General features: G+C 43.1%; 1 protein-coding gene across 1 annotated transcript in view; it reads right to left on the bottom strand.

The window, feature by feature from the left end:
• Positions 1-17229, bottom strand: part of SLC4A10 (solute carrier family 4 member 10) — a 196740-nt gene that overhangs the window by 36905 nt on the left and 142606 nt on the right. The window contains 4 exon segments of the mRNA XM_044303185.1: positions 9043-9294; positions 9603-9764; positions 14903-15016; positions 15222-15383. Of these exon segments, the coding sequence (XP_044159120.1) occupies positions 9043-9294; positions 9603-9764; positions 14903-15016; positions 15222-15383 (690 nt within the window).

The following is a 17229-nucleotide window of genomic DNA, read 5'->3' on the forward strand; positions in this document are numbered from 1 at the left end:
AGGACATTAGAGCAAGCACTAGGCCCAGTACTAAAAGAACTTGTGGATATAAAACAGGAAATGCGACATATTAGGAACAGGGTTGAGGCACTTAAATCCAACCAGGCCTCCCTTATCTCATTTGGTGCCGCCGCGGTGAAAAAGAAAATCGCTTCACAAAATGAGTCCCTGAACCTGGCACATATATTAATTGGAGAACAAGAAAACAGAAGTAGTAGGAAAAATATACATATAAAAGGACTACCCGAGAAGCCAGGAGAAGATATACAGGCTGTTGCCAAAACCCTCTTTTTTTCTCCTACTGGGCCAAGACCGAAGAAAAGATATAACAATTGAAAGGGTCCACAGAGCTCTCAGACCACCACCAAAGCAAGGAGAACCCCCCAGAGATGTAAAATGTGGCTTACTTAGTTATGTGGATACGGCTGCCATACTCACTCGCATGCTGCGCCCACCCACAGAGCCACTGAAACAACGTACGGTCATGTACAAATGGCTATTCCCGTTTGGGATGACATTTTTGGTGGAGGGCCAAAGAAGAGTGATTAAGACCCCAGCTGATCTACCGCCAATATGGAGCCTCCTGAATGTAGAACCTATGACCATCCCATCGTGGCTTGCGCTGCCTGGCACCTGAGATAGGTGGTCAGTCTTGCCGGAACAAGAAGTGGTATACTGTCCCCAGTCAGAAGAGCAGGAGGATCAAAGCACAGTCTGATCATCATATGGACTAAACGTAGGACTCTGAGGGTGGTAAATTCAAGTTGGTGAGGGGCGCTACCTGGCGTATGCAAATGTTGGAGGTCCAGGTAGGGCCTCTTTGTGGACCGCATGGTTTAAGTTACTCAGGTTCCCTGGCCCTTTGTTCTAGTTAGAGGAAGATCTTAATCTCTGGCTTAGAGTTATGTAAACCATATTGTGCATTACTATCTACTCAGGCACTAAAGCAGGTTATTAATTCGGTTTAACAGTTTGTATTAGGGAAATGGTGGAACGTGGGTGAGGAGACACAGTTCAGGATAATGACTCTGAGTCATATTATCTCCTTTCCTATTATATGCAAAGTTCAGAGTGGTGAGGGATTTCTGTGCCTATTAGTACTATCTGTGCTGTGCTCTTTATCCACTCTCCCCCTTCGATTTAGGTTTCTCTTGAGAGGATTACTCCTTTTAATTCTTATTTTCTATTGTTTGTTTATGTTCTGCTTTCCTACATCTGGTGGCGAAAGGTATGGGTGAGGATAATTGCTGGACTTGGTACCTGTCTCGTCTTAACCTATGGCCAGTATCAAGGTAACGTTGTTTAATGTGAGGGGTATGAACACCCCACAGAAGCATTAACAGGTATTGGCCATGTTAAGGAGGGCCAAGACAGGCATTTGTTTTCTTCAGGAGACACCCTTTAGAACAGACAGTGTCCCATGGCTGCTGTGCTCCCTTTTCAGTAAATCGTATCATAGCACACATAGCAGTGCATCTAGAGGTGTTAGCATTGCCATTGCAAATTTACACTCCTGGACTCTGGTGCTGATCCAGAGGGCCGCTTTATTTTTGTTAAAGGGACAATAGGCTCAGTGAAGATATCACTAGCAAACATATACTGTATGCGCCGAATAAATGCAGATTCCCTGGATGAATTATACTTTGCAAACATTCAATGAATTTGCAGATGGGATCCGTGTTTTTGGTGGTGACATCAATGTAGCCCTGGATCCAGTGCTAGACTCTTCTACTGGTCTTTCTATTCACACGCAAAGATCCCTGGGTCGTCTCCACAAAGCTTTTCAGATGCCAGACTGATAGACACACGGAGACTCCAAAATCCTTCATCAAAGGATTACACTTACTTTTCTGTGGTGCATAATACCTTTCACCGAATTGATTATGTATTTGTCTCAGATCATTATGTGGAGATGGTGCAGAAGACAGACATAGGCCCAATAACAATCTCAGACCATTCAGATGTATCAGTCTTAATCCCTTTCTCTAACCTCCCTGAAAGGCATTGGACCTGGCGGTTGAATGAGATGTTATTCAATAGGGAATCAGACTTAATAGCCATTCAAAATAAACTGTAGTTCTCCTTCAAGGAAAACAATACCCCTGATGTGTCACCTACTACTATCTGGGAAACTCATAAGGCAGTTGTGAGGGGAGAATTTATCGCTTTAGGTAGTAGTATTAAGAAAGAGAGGCAGAAATGCACTCAGTCCCTAATTTCACAAATAGCTGCCATGGAAAGGCTTCATAAGAGATCGAAAGCAAGATTGACACATGAAGACTTAGTTAAGCTACGTCAACAGTTTAAGGACTATCTTAATATTCAACATGCTAAAACATACCAATATGCCAAATTTAGATATTATTATTATCATGGGGACAAAGGCAATCGTATGATGTCCTACTTAATCAATAAGAGGAGGGAATCGACTTATGTAAATTCCATCTCAGTAAGGGGGACAGGTAAGGTCTCCATAGCTAAAGATATTGCTAGAGCCTTTAAGAACTTTTACTTGTCACTTTATAATCTAGAGGGTAGCCATAAAGAAGAGATACAAGAGACAAATGAAGAGGCAGAGTCCTTGCTGAAATCACTCAACCTACCTAGGCTATCTAATGCAGACTGCAATAACTTGTGCCTGATTACCTCGGAGGAACACATACAGTCGGGTCCATAAATATTGGAACATCGACATAATTCTAACGTTTTTGGCTCTATACACCACCACAATGGATTTGAAATTAAACAAACAAGATGTGCTTTAAGTGCAGACTGTCAGCTTTAATTTGAGGGTATTTACATCCAAATCAGGTGTACGGTGTAGGAATTACAACAGTTTGCATATGTGCATCCCACTTGTTAAGGGACCAAAAGTAATGGGACACAATAATAATCATATATCAAACTTTCACTTTCTAATACTAGGTTGCAAATCCTTTGCAGTCAATTACAGCCTGAAGTCTGGAACGCATAGACATCACCAGACGCTGGGTTTCATCCCTGGTGATGCTCTGCCAGGCCTCTACTGCAACTGTCTTCAGTTCCTGCTTGTTCTTGGGGCATTTTCTCTTCAGTTTTGTCTTCAGCAAGTGAAATACATGCTCAATCGGATTCAGGTCAGGTGATTGACTTTGCCATTGCATAAAATTCCACTTCTTTCCCTTAAAAAACTCTTTGGTTACTTTTGCAGTATGCTTTGGGTCATTGTCCATCTGCACTGTGAAGAGCCGTCCAATGAGTTCTAAAACATTTGGCTGAATATGAGCAAATAATATTGCCCCCGAAACACTTCAGAATTAATCCTGCTGCTTTTGTCATCAGTCACATAATCAATAAATACAAGAGAACCAGTTCCATTGGCAGCCATACATGCCCACGCCATGACACTACCACCACCATGCTTCACTGATGAGGTGGTATGCTTAGGATCATGAGCAGTTCCTTTCCTTCTCCATACTCTTCTCTTCCCATCACTCTGGTACAAGTTGATCTTGGTCTCATCTGTCCATAGGATGTTGTTCCAGAACTGTGACGGCTTTTTTAGATGTCGTTTGGCAAACTCTAATCTGACCTTCTTGTTTTTGAGGCTCACCAATGGTTTACATCTTGTGGTGAACCCTCTGTATTCACTCTGGTGAAGTCTTCTCTTGATTGTTGACTTTGACACAGATACACCTACCTCCTGGAGAGTGTTCTTGATCTGGCTAAATGTTGTGAAAGGTGTTTTCTTCACCAGGGAAAGAATTCTTCGGTCATCCACCACAGTTGTTTTCCATGGTCTTCCGGTGTTGCTGAGCTCACCAGGGCGTTCCTTCTTTTTAAGAGTGTTCCAAACAGTTGTTTTGGCCACGCCTAATGTTTTTGCTATCTCTCTGATAGGTTTGTTTTGTTTTTTTTCAGCCTAATAATGGATTGCTTCACTGATAGTGACAGCTCTTTGGATCTCATCTTGAGAGTTGACAGCAACAGATTCCAAATGCAAATAGCAGACTGGAAATTAACTCTGTACCTTTTATCTGCTCATTGTAATTGGGAAAATAAGGGAATAACACACACCTGGCCATGGAACAGCTGAGAAGCCAATTGTCCCATTACTTATGGTCCCTTAACAAGTGGGAGGCACATATGCAAACTGTTGTAATTCCTACACCGTTCACCTGATTTGGATGTAAATACCCTCAAATGAAAGCTGACAGTCTGCAGTTAAAGCACATCTTGTTTGTTTCATTTCAAATCCATTGTGGTGGTGTATAGAGCCAAAAATGTTAGAATTATGTCAATGTCCCAATATTTATGGACCTGACTGTAGGTCTTATTAGGTCCCTTCCCATGGGCAAAAGTCCTGGGCCTGATGGCCTCCCAGCCTGTTACTATAAAAAGTTTATGCCGACTCTGATTCCGCATCTTACAATATGGGGAACGGCATTGTTCCAGGGTACACCTTTACCTAAACAAGCACTGGAGGCTATTATTACTATTCTGCCTAAGGAGGGGAAGGATCTGGAGCAGTGTGGGAGCTACCGCCCCATCTCATTACTGAATGTAGACTTGAAGCTATGGGCTAAGCTGCTAGCTAAAAGAATGACTCCACTCCTCCCCAAGTTGAATCATTCAGAGCAAGCAGGTTTTGTACCAGGAAGGGAGGGTAACCACAATTCCTGTAGAGTAATACACTATATTCACTATGCCCGGGATAACAGAATCCCCCTAGGCCTTTGGTAGAATCAACTTGTCATTCATGCAAACTTTCTTAGATCACTTTGGCTTTCCCCCAATCTTCATTCGGGCTATTATGTCCTTGTATAGCTGCCCTAGCGCTAAAATCAGGGTAAATGGCATTTTGTCTGATCCTCTCGATATACATAATGGCACTAGACAGGGGTTCCCTTTGTCCCCTTCCCTTTTTATTTTAGTAATGGAAACCCTGTTGAGAGCCATCAGGAACCAATCAGGTATTGAGGGCCTGAGGGTTGGGGATCAGGTGCATACTATGGCGGCCTTTGCAGACGACTTGTTGCTAATAATCACTAACCCCTCCCAGGCTTTTCCCCATATTCTCACTCTATTCTAGACTTTTGGGAAGATTTCAAACTTCAAAGTGAACTACAGCAAGTCAGAAGTCCCAGATAGTGTGGTTATTTCCTTAAAGAAAAACTTCCCATTTAAATGGGCTGCCCCACAACCGACATATCTAGGTATACAACTCACGAAAGACCGTGAGAAGCTTTATCAGGCAAAATGTTGTCCCTCTGGCTGTTCCCAATGTTTCGTGGGTAGGGAGAAAAAAATCTACTTAAGACGTTTATTATGCCCAAGTTCTTGTACCTATTACAGATGGCTCCCATTGGCCTTCCTAAGACTTTCTTCTCACAGGTTAAGTCCTTGTTTTCCACCTTTTTATGGCAGGGAAAAAAGCCGCGCATCTCTTACGACAGACTAAAACTGAGGAGGGAAATGGGAGGCTTTGGTCATGTGAGACATCCTCACATATTATAGAGCAGTCCAACTTAGATGCTGGTTGCAACTATGTATTGCAAAATACCATATCCTAGGCACAGATATAGAACTAAGTTGGCCATGGCTATGTCCGTGACTCCTTACCGCATGCGGTTGCCTACGGTTTAGTTTGTGTGTTTCAACCACAGGTGAGGGTCGCTGTGTGTGGCTCTCACTGGCAAGGAAGATGGAGGTCACAGGAGGCTGCTCCAGCAAGCATGGCTGAAGCAACCCACTGAGCCATGCTAACAGTGAGGCTTTATAGGCCAAGAAGCCACACCCCACAGTCAGACACACCCAGTGACACAACACACACACTGGGAAGGGAGTTAACCCTTCCAGCACCAGAGAAGGGAAAATACCACTTAAATGGGAAGTGCACACAATACATAAACACAAGTGCACACATACCCACACACCTAACATAAAGGGAGTCAGGTGAGACCGCATGCCAAAGCAGCAAGCTGCCTAGCACCGCTCAGGCTGCTCTGCTGACAATAACAGAACACAACTAGTTGCCCGCGGCAACCACAAGTTAGGCCACACACAGCGACCCTCACCTGTGGTTGAAACACACAAACTAAACCGTAGGCAACCGCATGCGGTAAGGAGTCACGGACATAGCCATGGCCGTGACAGTTCATTACACAAATCACATATGGCCAGTTTATGGAGACTGACACCAGTAAAGGGCATCTCGAACTGCCTTACCAGGGAAGTGGCTGTTTCTATTCAGACTCTTAACTCCGACCTGTCCTTGATTTCCAAGCCATTACCTATGTTGCCAGCTCCCACGATTCCGTTTCTGCTTCGGCCCGAATTAGGAAACTGTTCTGAGGTATGGAACAAGCTGGGTGACCATTCATTGGAGTCTATTTTGCAGATATTGAGAGGTGGGGATGGGGGTGGTAGGATTTTGTACCGGGATTTGCTCTCCAAGTGACTTTCTGGGGTCATTGGATCTGTCCTCGTCTTTATCTATCTTATTGTCAAAATATCTATCATTGCCCTCCTGCACATGGATGGAGAAATTGCTCCAGATTCAATCACCTCCTCAGAAGCTGGTTTCCTTGTAATACAATGCATTATTAACAGCTAAAAGGCGGGAGGTCCCGGCCTACATCAGGACATGGGAAAGAGAGCTCAATAGATCTTCTTCCGAAAAGGATATAACAACTGTACACCTTAGGTCACACGGTTTCTCAAGATGTGTCAGAATACAGGAACACTCTTATAAAACTCTAACCCAGTGGTACAAAACCCAGAGTCAGCTAAACCGTAGAGGTTTGGGGGGAGTCTGGTCTGTGCTGAAGGTGTGGACTGGAGGAAGGGACTCCTGTGCAGTGACCAGCTGGTTCACTGCTAATAGGTTAATGCTATAATGGTTCATTGACAAATCTGTTAAAATCTTTATTGTGATGATAACTATGCACTATGTATTCCAAAATGCTATGTATGGGTAGGAATTAGTTAACTGGCAGTCTTTAGTTTTAGTCACCAGGTAATGGGCTGGCCCTATTTTCCCCTTATTAGTTGAGAGTCTGCTGCTGTATGAGCTAGAGTGAAGATCTATTTGCATGTGCTGCTGCCAAGTAGGCCAAGACAGGAGTTTTTGCAAGGAATACACCGTGCTTGAGAGTCAAAAATGCCAGAAAAGCAACTTTGCTAAGGATTTACCTCTGAGAAAAAGAAAGCATTGAATTATTACAGAAAGTTGAGGACCTTAAAGTGTGTGCTGGACTGAGAATGCAAAGGTAATGCACACATAGAGCTTTAGACTTTACTGCATGTGGTTAGAGTTATTTATTTCTGGCACCCGCCACACTATTGAGATGGACTGGCCATCCAATCTAGGACTATGCACTGCAACTTGGAATTGCAGAAAGTTACTAGGAGTTTGCATGGCTTTGGTCAATTTGGGAAGTTTGCTAGTACTTACAGAGAAAGACTCAGGGAGGACCATCATTACAGCCACCTCTTAAACACAGCCCTTGGAAAAAAGTACTCTGTAAGATACCTGAGAAATGTGCCTGCTGCTCATATTTGTACTACAACCCCCATCATCTCTACAGTAGAGAGAGACTTTGCTTTATTATAACCAAGCGAGACTGGTCATTGCCTTTATCATCCCCCTACCTTGCAACTCTCCAATCCCTGTGCATGTTATACCTGGGGCGCGCTAGAGCAAGGCATTAGCCACCATAAGGACTGCGAGCACCCTTGCTGCTGCCGCCGCCGCCACCACCACACCTACAGTATCCTCCAACCACACCTTCCCCCTGCCCTTATTGCATCAAAGGGCTAATTTCCATAACACAATAAGGCTTTTTTTCTCCGGATTAGTGGCATACATTGAGATGTAATAAATATCATTAGAATATGCTGGCAAGCACAGATCTACAGAGGCTGATACTTTTAGTTTCAAGTATGTAGTGATATTTCCTTTAAAGAGGCTCTGTCACCAGGATCAACCCTATTAAACCAGACATTCTGACTGGTAGGGCTCATCATGCTGATAAAAACAATACCTTTTTATTCATATGCAGCTCTCAGACACAGCTCTGCCCTCAGCCTGATGTCTGGTCCTGTTAATCAAGGGGAGGGGCGGAGTGTGCAGAGCCCGGGGGTGTTACATAGCAGTGCTCAAACGATTCAGCCCCACCTCTTGGTGCTCCAATTGCTCATTTGCACATGAATAAAAATGCAGATTTCTCTTTAGCTGTTTAACATACATACAAAAGAAAGGTATTTTTTGAATCAGCATAATGATCCCTACCAGGCAGTATGTCTGGTTACAAAGGTTGATCCTGGTGACAGAGCCTCTTTTAAGCCTTCACAAGCTGATATTTTAAAGTGTTATTCTAGCACAGTGATGGCGAACCTATGGCACGGGTGCCAGAGGCGGCACTCAGAGCCCTCTCTGTGGGCACCCGCACCCTGGAAAAATCGATGGTTTACCAATATGCCTTAGACTTTTCCTGCCATTCATCAGTGCAGGGCGCACGATGAACAGCACAGGCAGCGCACTAAATGTAGGCAGGCTATTATAGATAACGATAAAGTACATGGAGGATATACTATATTGGACTGTAGTATTCAGGTTACATTGCCGTGTTGGCACTTTGCGATAAATAAGTGGGTTTTGGGTTGCAGTTTGGGCACTCTGTCTCTAAAGGGTTCGCCATCACTGTTCTAGCAGATAGATTTTATTATGCATTATCCAACATGTGCTTGGGTACTCCAAGTGGTGAATAGATGCAGACATTAGCATGGCCACCTCTTCATCGAGACAGGGTCCTAATCGTCAAACTCACGTCACAATTTGGTATCATAAAAGTTAATTGTTTGAAAACTCATTGGATTCCTTAAGTTTTCTATATGGCCAATACATGGGATCATTTTATCTTAACTTGGTAATATAGCTTTATCTATTTTGTATACAATGGTCCACATTTCAATTGGAAGGCAATAAAACACACTAAAAGTATCTTTTCATTGTAAGTCGCCCAAAAAATTATAATAAATAAATACATTAGTTTTACATACCTGAAGAACCCTTGTCATAAACACAGATGACCCCATAAGAACAAAGATCATGAGTCCCGTCACTCTTTGTTCCCGGATTCCCAAAAACTTAGGCTGCTCTCCTGGAGCGGAACACTCCGATTCCAGCTTCAGACTGTTGACATGTGTGATGGACAAGACAGTGGCAGCAACGAACCAGGGCAATCCCATCACAGAGCACACACCAAGCATAACCCCAACCATGAGAAGATCGAGATGATAACCACAGCCTTTCTGTAACAACAATGGTAAGTTGCTTATTAGTACAATGATGTCACTAGTTTCAGGTTGATGAACCAGGGTACTCTCAGTTTGCTAAAAAATTTGCTGTGGTCCACATCTCGTATGGCTTCCAGAACCCTAACCACTGTCAATTTTTAGGTGAGCTCCTCAGTTCAGAAGGTAATATTCAAAATGTCAGCTTGTTACAAGATCAGAAATGGCATTGACTGTGTAGGACTATGGACATACAGAATTATAGGAGAAAATGTGCCATCACTATAACAATTACTGTCTTCACACTAAAGTAATACTTATTCTACCTTCAACTTGTGTTCTTTTCTATTAATGATGACAGCTGTGATTTGTTGGTCCATAAAGATCAAAATGGTACATAGCAGAGAGGGAATAATGGCTGCCAACACAGTCCACCAAGGGTTTGGTCCTAAGGGATTTACAAGCCAGCCTCGGTCGTCTCTGGTCGGCTAAAAAAAAGAACAAAGTAACATTATGTGGCAACTACAGTATATCATTGTTACAGTATATGTTTTCAAAGAATGTAATAAAATGAACAACCTTTTTCTACCTTGTGACATTCATTGAAAGGACGGTCCTCCACACAACCATTTCAATTGAAAGTCTTAGCTAAAAAAAATCTCCTACTATTTTGTGCCTTCAGGTCGAAGCTCCTATGCAGAACTACGTGTCTTCATGCTATCAGACTACAAACCAACCTGGTGTAGTCCAATCCTGTGGTCACATTGATATCATGCAGTATGTCCTCTATATCCTGATGACCTACAGTACAAAATGTAAGTGTGGGACAGATGGAGAAGAGCATGGCTGCAGGATCAGACCGATAAGGGTACGACCACACCGTCAGTTTTTTTTAAATTAAGTTTTCGAAACCAAAATCAGGAGTGGATCATAAAAGTAGTGAAAGTATAATGGACAGGTATGACCTCTCCTTTTTTATTTTTATTCATTTTATTCATTATTCATTCCTGGTTTTGGCATCCAAAGCTGCATGCAGAAACCTGACTGTGCGACTGTACCCTAAGGGTTTGTAGTCTGTTACCATAGCAACACAGAGGTTTGTATAGGAGCTGTAGACACAAATAAAAAAAAAATGATTTTTAATGAAGGCTACCTGCAAGGTTACTTCATTTTAAGTAATCTATGGACTCCTTTAACGTAGGAAAAATTATTTTACATGTGTTAGTGGTTAACTTGAATTTTAAAAGTTGCATTAAGCTTCAGTCTGTATCTTCATTCCTTCAGTCATATTCAGACCCCTTGATAAGCAGTTTGTGAAGAGCACCTAGTTCCAGATTGTTCTCATGTGGACGTGTCTCTCCCAGGAATACATGCTGGATGTGAGGTGAGTGTGTCCAGGATGCTGCTGTCTAACCTAGCTCTCATGTATGCGCACAGCTTCATTCTTGTACTGACTTCTTTTACAGCCCATGAGGAATCTCTTCTCTCCTGTGCTGGTAGACACTGATGTTAAGGAATTTTTGATTTCCGCCTCCTCTTACAGAGTCTGCCCTGGATTCTTTCCTCTCTTTGTAAACTGAGACAGACCCCGTGAGATTCACCGCTCCCATGCAGAATGTCTCGTGTGTGCTTTCCTCACTATCCACACTGTGATACACTGCAGCCCGTGTGAGATGCCCTCCATGAGGACTCGGATACGTTAATTTCTCTTTACAATCTTAGATGTATACCCTCTTCCCCTTTTGATATATCTAACATTAGAAGCATGGACGAGGGGGAACGCGGCCAGGAGCAGCATACTATCAGATCTACAGCATGTTAGAAGCAGAAGGGCAGATCCTGTGTGAACATCCTATTATGTCTACCTTGCTTGTATTTACATATGGAAATTTGACACGTCTGTGTTCTAGACGTGCCTGTTTATGACATGGTTATTGAAAAACCTAATAAAAACTATTGAAAGTGAAGAGAAGCAGCAGGACAGCCCGCTAAGTACAGGAGTTTCAGATTCTACGACAGAAAAATATTAGGAATTTTGAAAGACGTTTACTTAGAAAGTTGCCTAATTTTGCATTTAGGAAACATATGATCAATAAAAATTCTGTGCAAAGATGTCTATAGCCTTCACAGCAAGCACTATTACTACCTGTATTCGTGGTACACATTTCACTGGCATGCCAATAGAAATCTAGCCAGAGTACAATACTATAAAATATTGACATCGCTGGGGACAAAGGCATCTCACATGGTATCCTTTCCCCTTTTTGACTTAAGTGTTTTTTAATAGATGCATTTCGAGGAAAACTTCCTAGACCTGCTTCATTAGGGCTCATGCACACGAACGTAAGGGCTCCGTGCCCGTGCTGCAGACCGAAAATTGCGGTCCGCAATGCGCGGGCACCATTCGTGGGGCAGCCGCATGCGGATTGCGGACCCATTCACTTTAATGGGGTCCACGATCTGCATCCGACGGTCCGCACTACTTTTTTGCGGAGGCATGGCCAGAAACACCACGGAAGCACGCCGTAGTGCTTCAGTGGGGTTCCGATCCGTGCTTCCGCACCACATCTCCGGTTTTGCGGACCCATTCAAGTGGTGGCGGCGGCAGGGCAACGGCCATGTGCATGAGCCCTTAATAAGATATTTTAGTATCAGCAAATAAAACTATTTTTATATTATATGTTTTCATAACACTCTATCAATTCTCCACTGTTTTCACAAACTCTGCTTGCTGCCATTCAATAGAAACCTGCATTATTAACCTACAGAGGTTGAAAAATAGGAGAAAGTGTAGTAGTAAAATTGTATAACTTGAACAAACTACCACATATAAAGTCATTTTATGGGTTACTTTTGGGATGAATGAAGGAATCCAGTATAAGTAACAGGATGCATCTTACACAAAATGCTTTTCATTTGAAATGGAGGAAATGTGGATTCTTAAAGAAGAATCTCTCCAGATTATACTGCAGCAATTTTGATCATCTCTACTTAGAAATTCATATTTTCCAATGTCTCCATTACTTGAAGAGTAATTTATCACATTTATAAAATGTGTCCAGGTTGATGAATAGTTCCCCGCAGGAGCTCTTGAAGCAGCTTATTATAAAATGAGATCGATGTCTAAGTATATACGTTGACAGGTACTTTTATAAATTCATGTTCCAGGATGGAAAAATAGGCAAAATTCATTTAGATTCTAAAATGAATGATTCTAGCAAACAACAGCCCCCTGAGCATCAACCCTTTACTGCATTAATCAGGCGATGTATCTATGTGGCCAACACTTTAAAGGGGCATTTCAGGATGATCTATCCTCAGAATAGGTCTGATCTGCGAGGATCCAACACCTCACACCCACTAATCAGCTATTCTACAGCATCTCCTGTGTGGGAACTACACAGCTCCATCCACTGTGTCCCGGACAGAGCTGATTACTGCAGAGCTGCTCCCATTCATTCAATGGACGTAGAACTGCAGTAACCAGGAATGTCTACTACACAGTGCATGGAGCTGTGTAGTTCCAGGGTCAGTGCTACTTGGTTCCAACTGATTGGTGGGGATGTCGAATTCCCCATTGATCAGATAGCGATGGCCTATCCTGAGTTTTCTGTGGTAGAACTTAACTGGCCCACACAGAGCCCTGACCTCAACCCCATGTTGGTCCTCTCGTCCGACATCAGTGTCTGACCTCACAAATGCTCCTCCGGATGAATGAGGAAAAAATTCCCACAGACAACATCCAAGAGCTTTCAAGAGTGGAAACTGTTACAAAGGGATGATCAACTCCACATTAATATTTATGGTTTTAGAAACCTCATAAAAACTCCTGTAGGCATCCCAATACATAGTGTATTTGGTGTTGTTCTACATGGGACAATGAGCATTATTTTTTGCATACATTTGTTAGATTACATTTTTTACACTGAATTACATATGGGGGGAAAAAATCTGAATTTTTGTGAATTTGCCACTTTTCTGTATATAAAACATGACATTAGAATATACAAGTCCAAGATAGAAGCACCTTCAATAGGAAAAGCAGCCAGTTGCCGGCAACAAGGTCCCAGATAGAGAAGACTACATAAATAAAAAATAAAAAAAGTCGCAGCACTTAAAAATAGTGAAGTGTTTATTGCTCTATATCCATGCAACGATTCCTCTGAGGACAGAGCTAAAATATTGCATGGATATATGGATAATGAGCGATAAACACTCACTCCAGCAGATTGCTACTGTACTGGGCGTGAAAATAGACATCAATCCCAAGCCTAGGGTGGCAAACAGCATCTACAAAAACCATCAGAAGGCATTTGCATTCCATTGACCTCACGCCACTTCTCTTAAAAGATATCATGTGCACAGCAAGACAGGAATGGACGCTGGAATGGAGGTCTATCCTCTTCAAAGATGAGTCCTGCTTTTGTTACACTGGTTTATACTCCTGGGATTATGATGTGGAGTGGCATAATATACGGTAGCTGGACCTCTATAGTCTTCATTTCATGTACAGTAACAGATTGTCGTTATATTGATTTGGTCATGAACCAGTGGTACAGCCATTTCTCCAAAGTGTCCCAGGAGTCATTTTTCAAAAGCACAATGCCGGCTGCATTTTGCTTGTGCTACTGTGAGCAGCCTGCATGGCCAATATGTGCTACCATGGCCTGCAGCATCTCTGGACTTGTCTCCCATCGAGAACACCTGGGATGTCATTGGTCGGCAATGGCAAAGGTTGCTGCCATCAACAGATCTTGATGATTTAAGTACCCAAGTGCATTTAGAGTGGCACAATATTCCTCAGACAACCTCCTTGATAGCATGTATTTCTGCACATGACGCTTAAACTCAATAAATCAAGATCTTTTGATTATTTTGCTTCTATTTGAATATTATTTCCATATCATTAACATGTCTATTGATCCTGTGACTTCCATAATTCCACAACTTTTCCTTCTTAGTGTTGCAATTTCAATGTGATTAAGCACTTATGGTCATTAATTTCACTCACATAGACGTTGTCGAGGATATTATACTAATGACCTATCCTTTGAATGGTATACAAAGAGAAGATCGGCACTGGCAGGATAGTTGCAATTCTATTTATTGCCACATCAGGAGAAAAATGACGCGTTTCGACTCTACAATCGAGTCTTGTAGAGTTGAAACGCGTATTTTTTTTTCTGATGTGGCAATAAAAAAAATTGCATCTATCCTGCGAGTGCCGGTCTTCTCTTTGTATATGTAAGCGGGACGCCGACCCTGGACACGTGCACCGCGCACCAGTTAAGCGGAGTGCCGACTGTGCTCTTGTGAATCTATCCTTTGAATGGGTCATCAATATTTCATTACTGTCAGTCCCATGGGGGACTCCCAACAATCAGCAGAACAAAGTGGTCCCAACACTGCAGTATCTGGCACAGAGATGACATAATAATCTGACTCTGCCTGGTACTGCAGCTCAGCCCATTCATGTGAATTGGGCTGAGCTACAGTATCACGTACAGCCACACTTATATGGAAGTTGCTGTGCTGGGAACAGCAGTAAAGGGGCTGCATGCCTCTTCATCCTACTAATCAATGCAATATCCTAGAACACTCTTTTAATTACCAGATATTTTCTTACCTTGAAATCACTGGGGACCTGAAGCTTTGGAGATGGAATTCCAAGGCCATAATCTATAAGAACCATTGACATTATGGTAAGGAACACAGCAAAGTCACTGATAATTGAACGAACCTACAATTAAAACAAAAGGACACATGAATTTGTAGCTTAAAAGTTCCAACAGTCAATAAAATTAGCTACATTATGTAAAATAATTACATTGTAATAAAATATAAAATGCCCCACCACTGTAAGGACCTGATAAACTCTATGTCAAGAACTGCTCGGGGCAGCCAGATGTATATAGACTAGTATGTATGTGGCGCATGGTCGGTACCTTTGTTGGGAAATATCTGCTGGTTTTGAACTGTTTCAGGGTTGATGAAAGTGTAACAGTGGAAAAAAATAAGATGATTGACCAGAACAGGACATCGGGAACGTATGGGCCTTCATGTCCACAGGCACCACCCACAAAAACTCCTTTGTATTCCTTGCATGCCTGAAAATACAATTGATGTTAACAATTAGTTTCATGCAATGCATTTATCTTATTTAAGAGTATATGTTAGCAGCATCAGTCATACTGCCTGGCAGAGTTGATCCTGCAGATTAAAATAATATCTGTCTTGTAAAAATTCATTGCAGCGTTCCCGAGATGAAAAGACTTATTATTCATGCCAATGAGGGCTTCAGCGCACCAAGGGATGTGGCCAGAATTCTAAAGCTGAGGTGCACAGAGGAGCTAGGCCCTGCCTTCAGTGCACTGAGGGGTCACTTGCTTAAAAAGCAAAAGGTTTTTTTCTTGCAACTTATTTTCATAAGACAGGTATCATTTTATTCAGCAGATTCAACCCTACCATCCAGTATGTCTGGTTTAATAGCGCTGACCCTTCTTACAGATGCTCCTTAGCCCCCTTTCCGAGCTCCACCCGGGCATGTACAGCAGAAGTTGGGTATTTAAACATGACACTTACTCAGAATCTGAGCAATGGCCGTAGCTGCCAGGTGCTTGCTGTTTTACCCAGCAGACACCTGCAGGTAATGTCTGCCATCGGTGGTAACATTTGACCCTGCAGATGCTATGGTCAATTACAAGCTCGGCATCTGTGAGGTCTTTCCCCGGGAATGCTGTCTGAGCCTGAACAGCTGTGGTAGGGCTTCATAGGAACATTGCGAATATCCCATAGAATGAAATGGAAATTCATTGCAGTCAATGGGAGAAGCTATCAGATGACTTAGAAAAGTAAGAAAAAGTTTTCAAAAACCTCTTCATTTATAGTAGGTACAGTACCACTTTAATCCAGAATAATCCCTAATCTCATGTTCTACTGTTTGAACGTGTAACAGTGTGCTGCCATATTCTGTTTGCTGTTCCATTATGGAAGCATTCATCAGTGTGCAGGAGGCACTAGGAGTTGTGAGGAAAGCACTGCGCTGGCTCTACTCATTCTTCCTGTTCTTCTTCCGGTCCCCGCTCTGCACTGTGTCCTGACAGTGTACAGTGTCTGGATGTAGTGCACGTAGGCACGCACTATGACCTGACGCTGTGCGACGTCAGGTTAAAGTTCAGCGCGGGCAGGAGGAAGACCAGGGACCAGTGAGTGGCAGCACCGTCCGGAGTAAGCAGGGTAAGGTTTGGTTTTTGTGATCTGAGATCTGATGGGGTTCCGATATGAGGCTGATGGGGGACATCTGAGGTTGATGGAGGTAAGGGGGGGGGGGTCTGATCTAAGGCTAATGTGGTCTTATCTGAGGCTGATGGGGGTATGATCTGAGGCTGATGGGAGTGATCTGAGGCTAATGGGAGTCTGATCTGAGGCTAATGGGAGTCTGATCTGAGGCTGATGGAGCATGGGGGTCTTGAGGGTCTGATCTGAGGCTAATGGAGCTTGGGGGGTATGATCTGAGGCTGATTAAGCTTGGGGGTCTGATCTGAGGCTGATGGAGCTTGGGGGGTCTGATCTGAGGCTGATGGAGCTTGGGGGGTCTGATCTGAGGCTGATGAAGCTTGGGGGTCTGATCTGAGGCTGATGGAGCTTGGGGGGTATGATCTGAGGCTGATGAAGCTTGGGGGTCTGATCTGAGGCTGATGAAGCTTGGGGGTCTGATCTGAGGCTGATGGAGCTTGGGGGGTATGATCTAAGGCTGATGAAGCTTGGGGGTCTGATCTGAGGCTGATGGAGCTTGGGGGGTATGATCTGAGGCTGATGAAGCTTGGGGTCTGATCTGAGGCTGATGGAGCTTGGGGTCTGATTTTGGGGTCTGATCTGAGTTCTGATTAAAAATATGTTTTTTCTTATTTCCTCCAAACCCTAGTTGGGTCTTATAATTAGAAAATTACTATG

This window comes from Bufo gargarizans, chromosome 8 (assembly GCF_014858855.1).
Source record: "Bufo gargarizans isolate SCDJY-AF-19 chromosome 8, ASM1485885v1, whole genome shotgun sequence".
Lineage (NCBI taxonomy): Eukaryota > Metazoa > Chordata > Amphibia > Anura > Bufonidae > Bufo > Bufo gargarizans.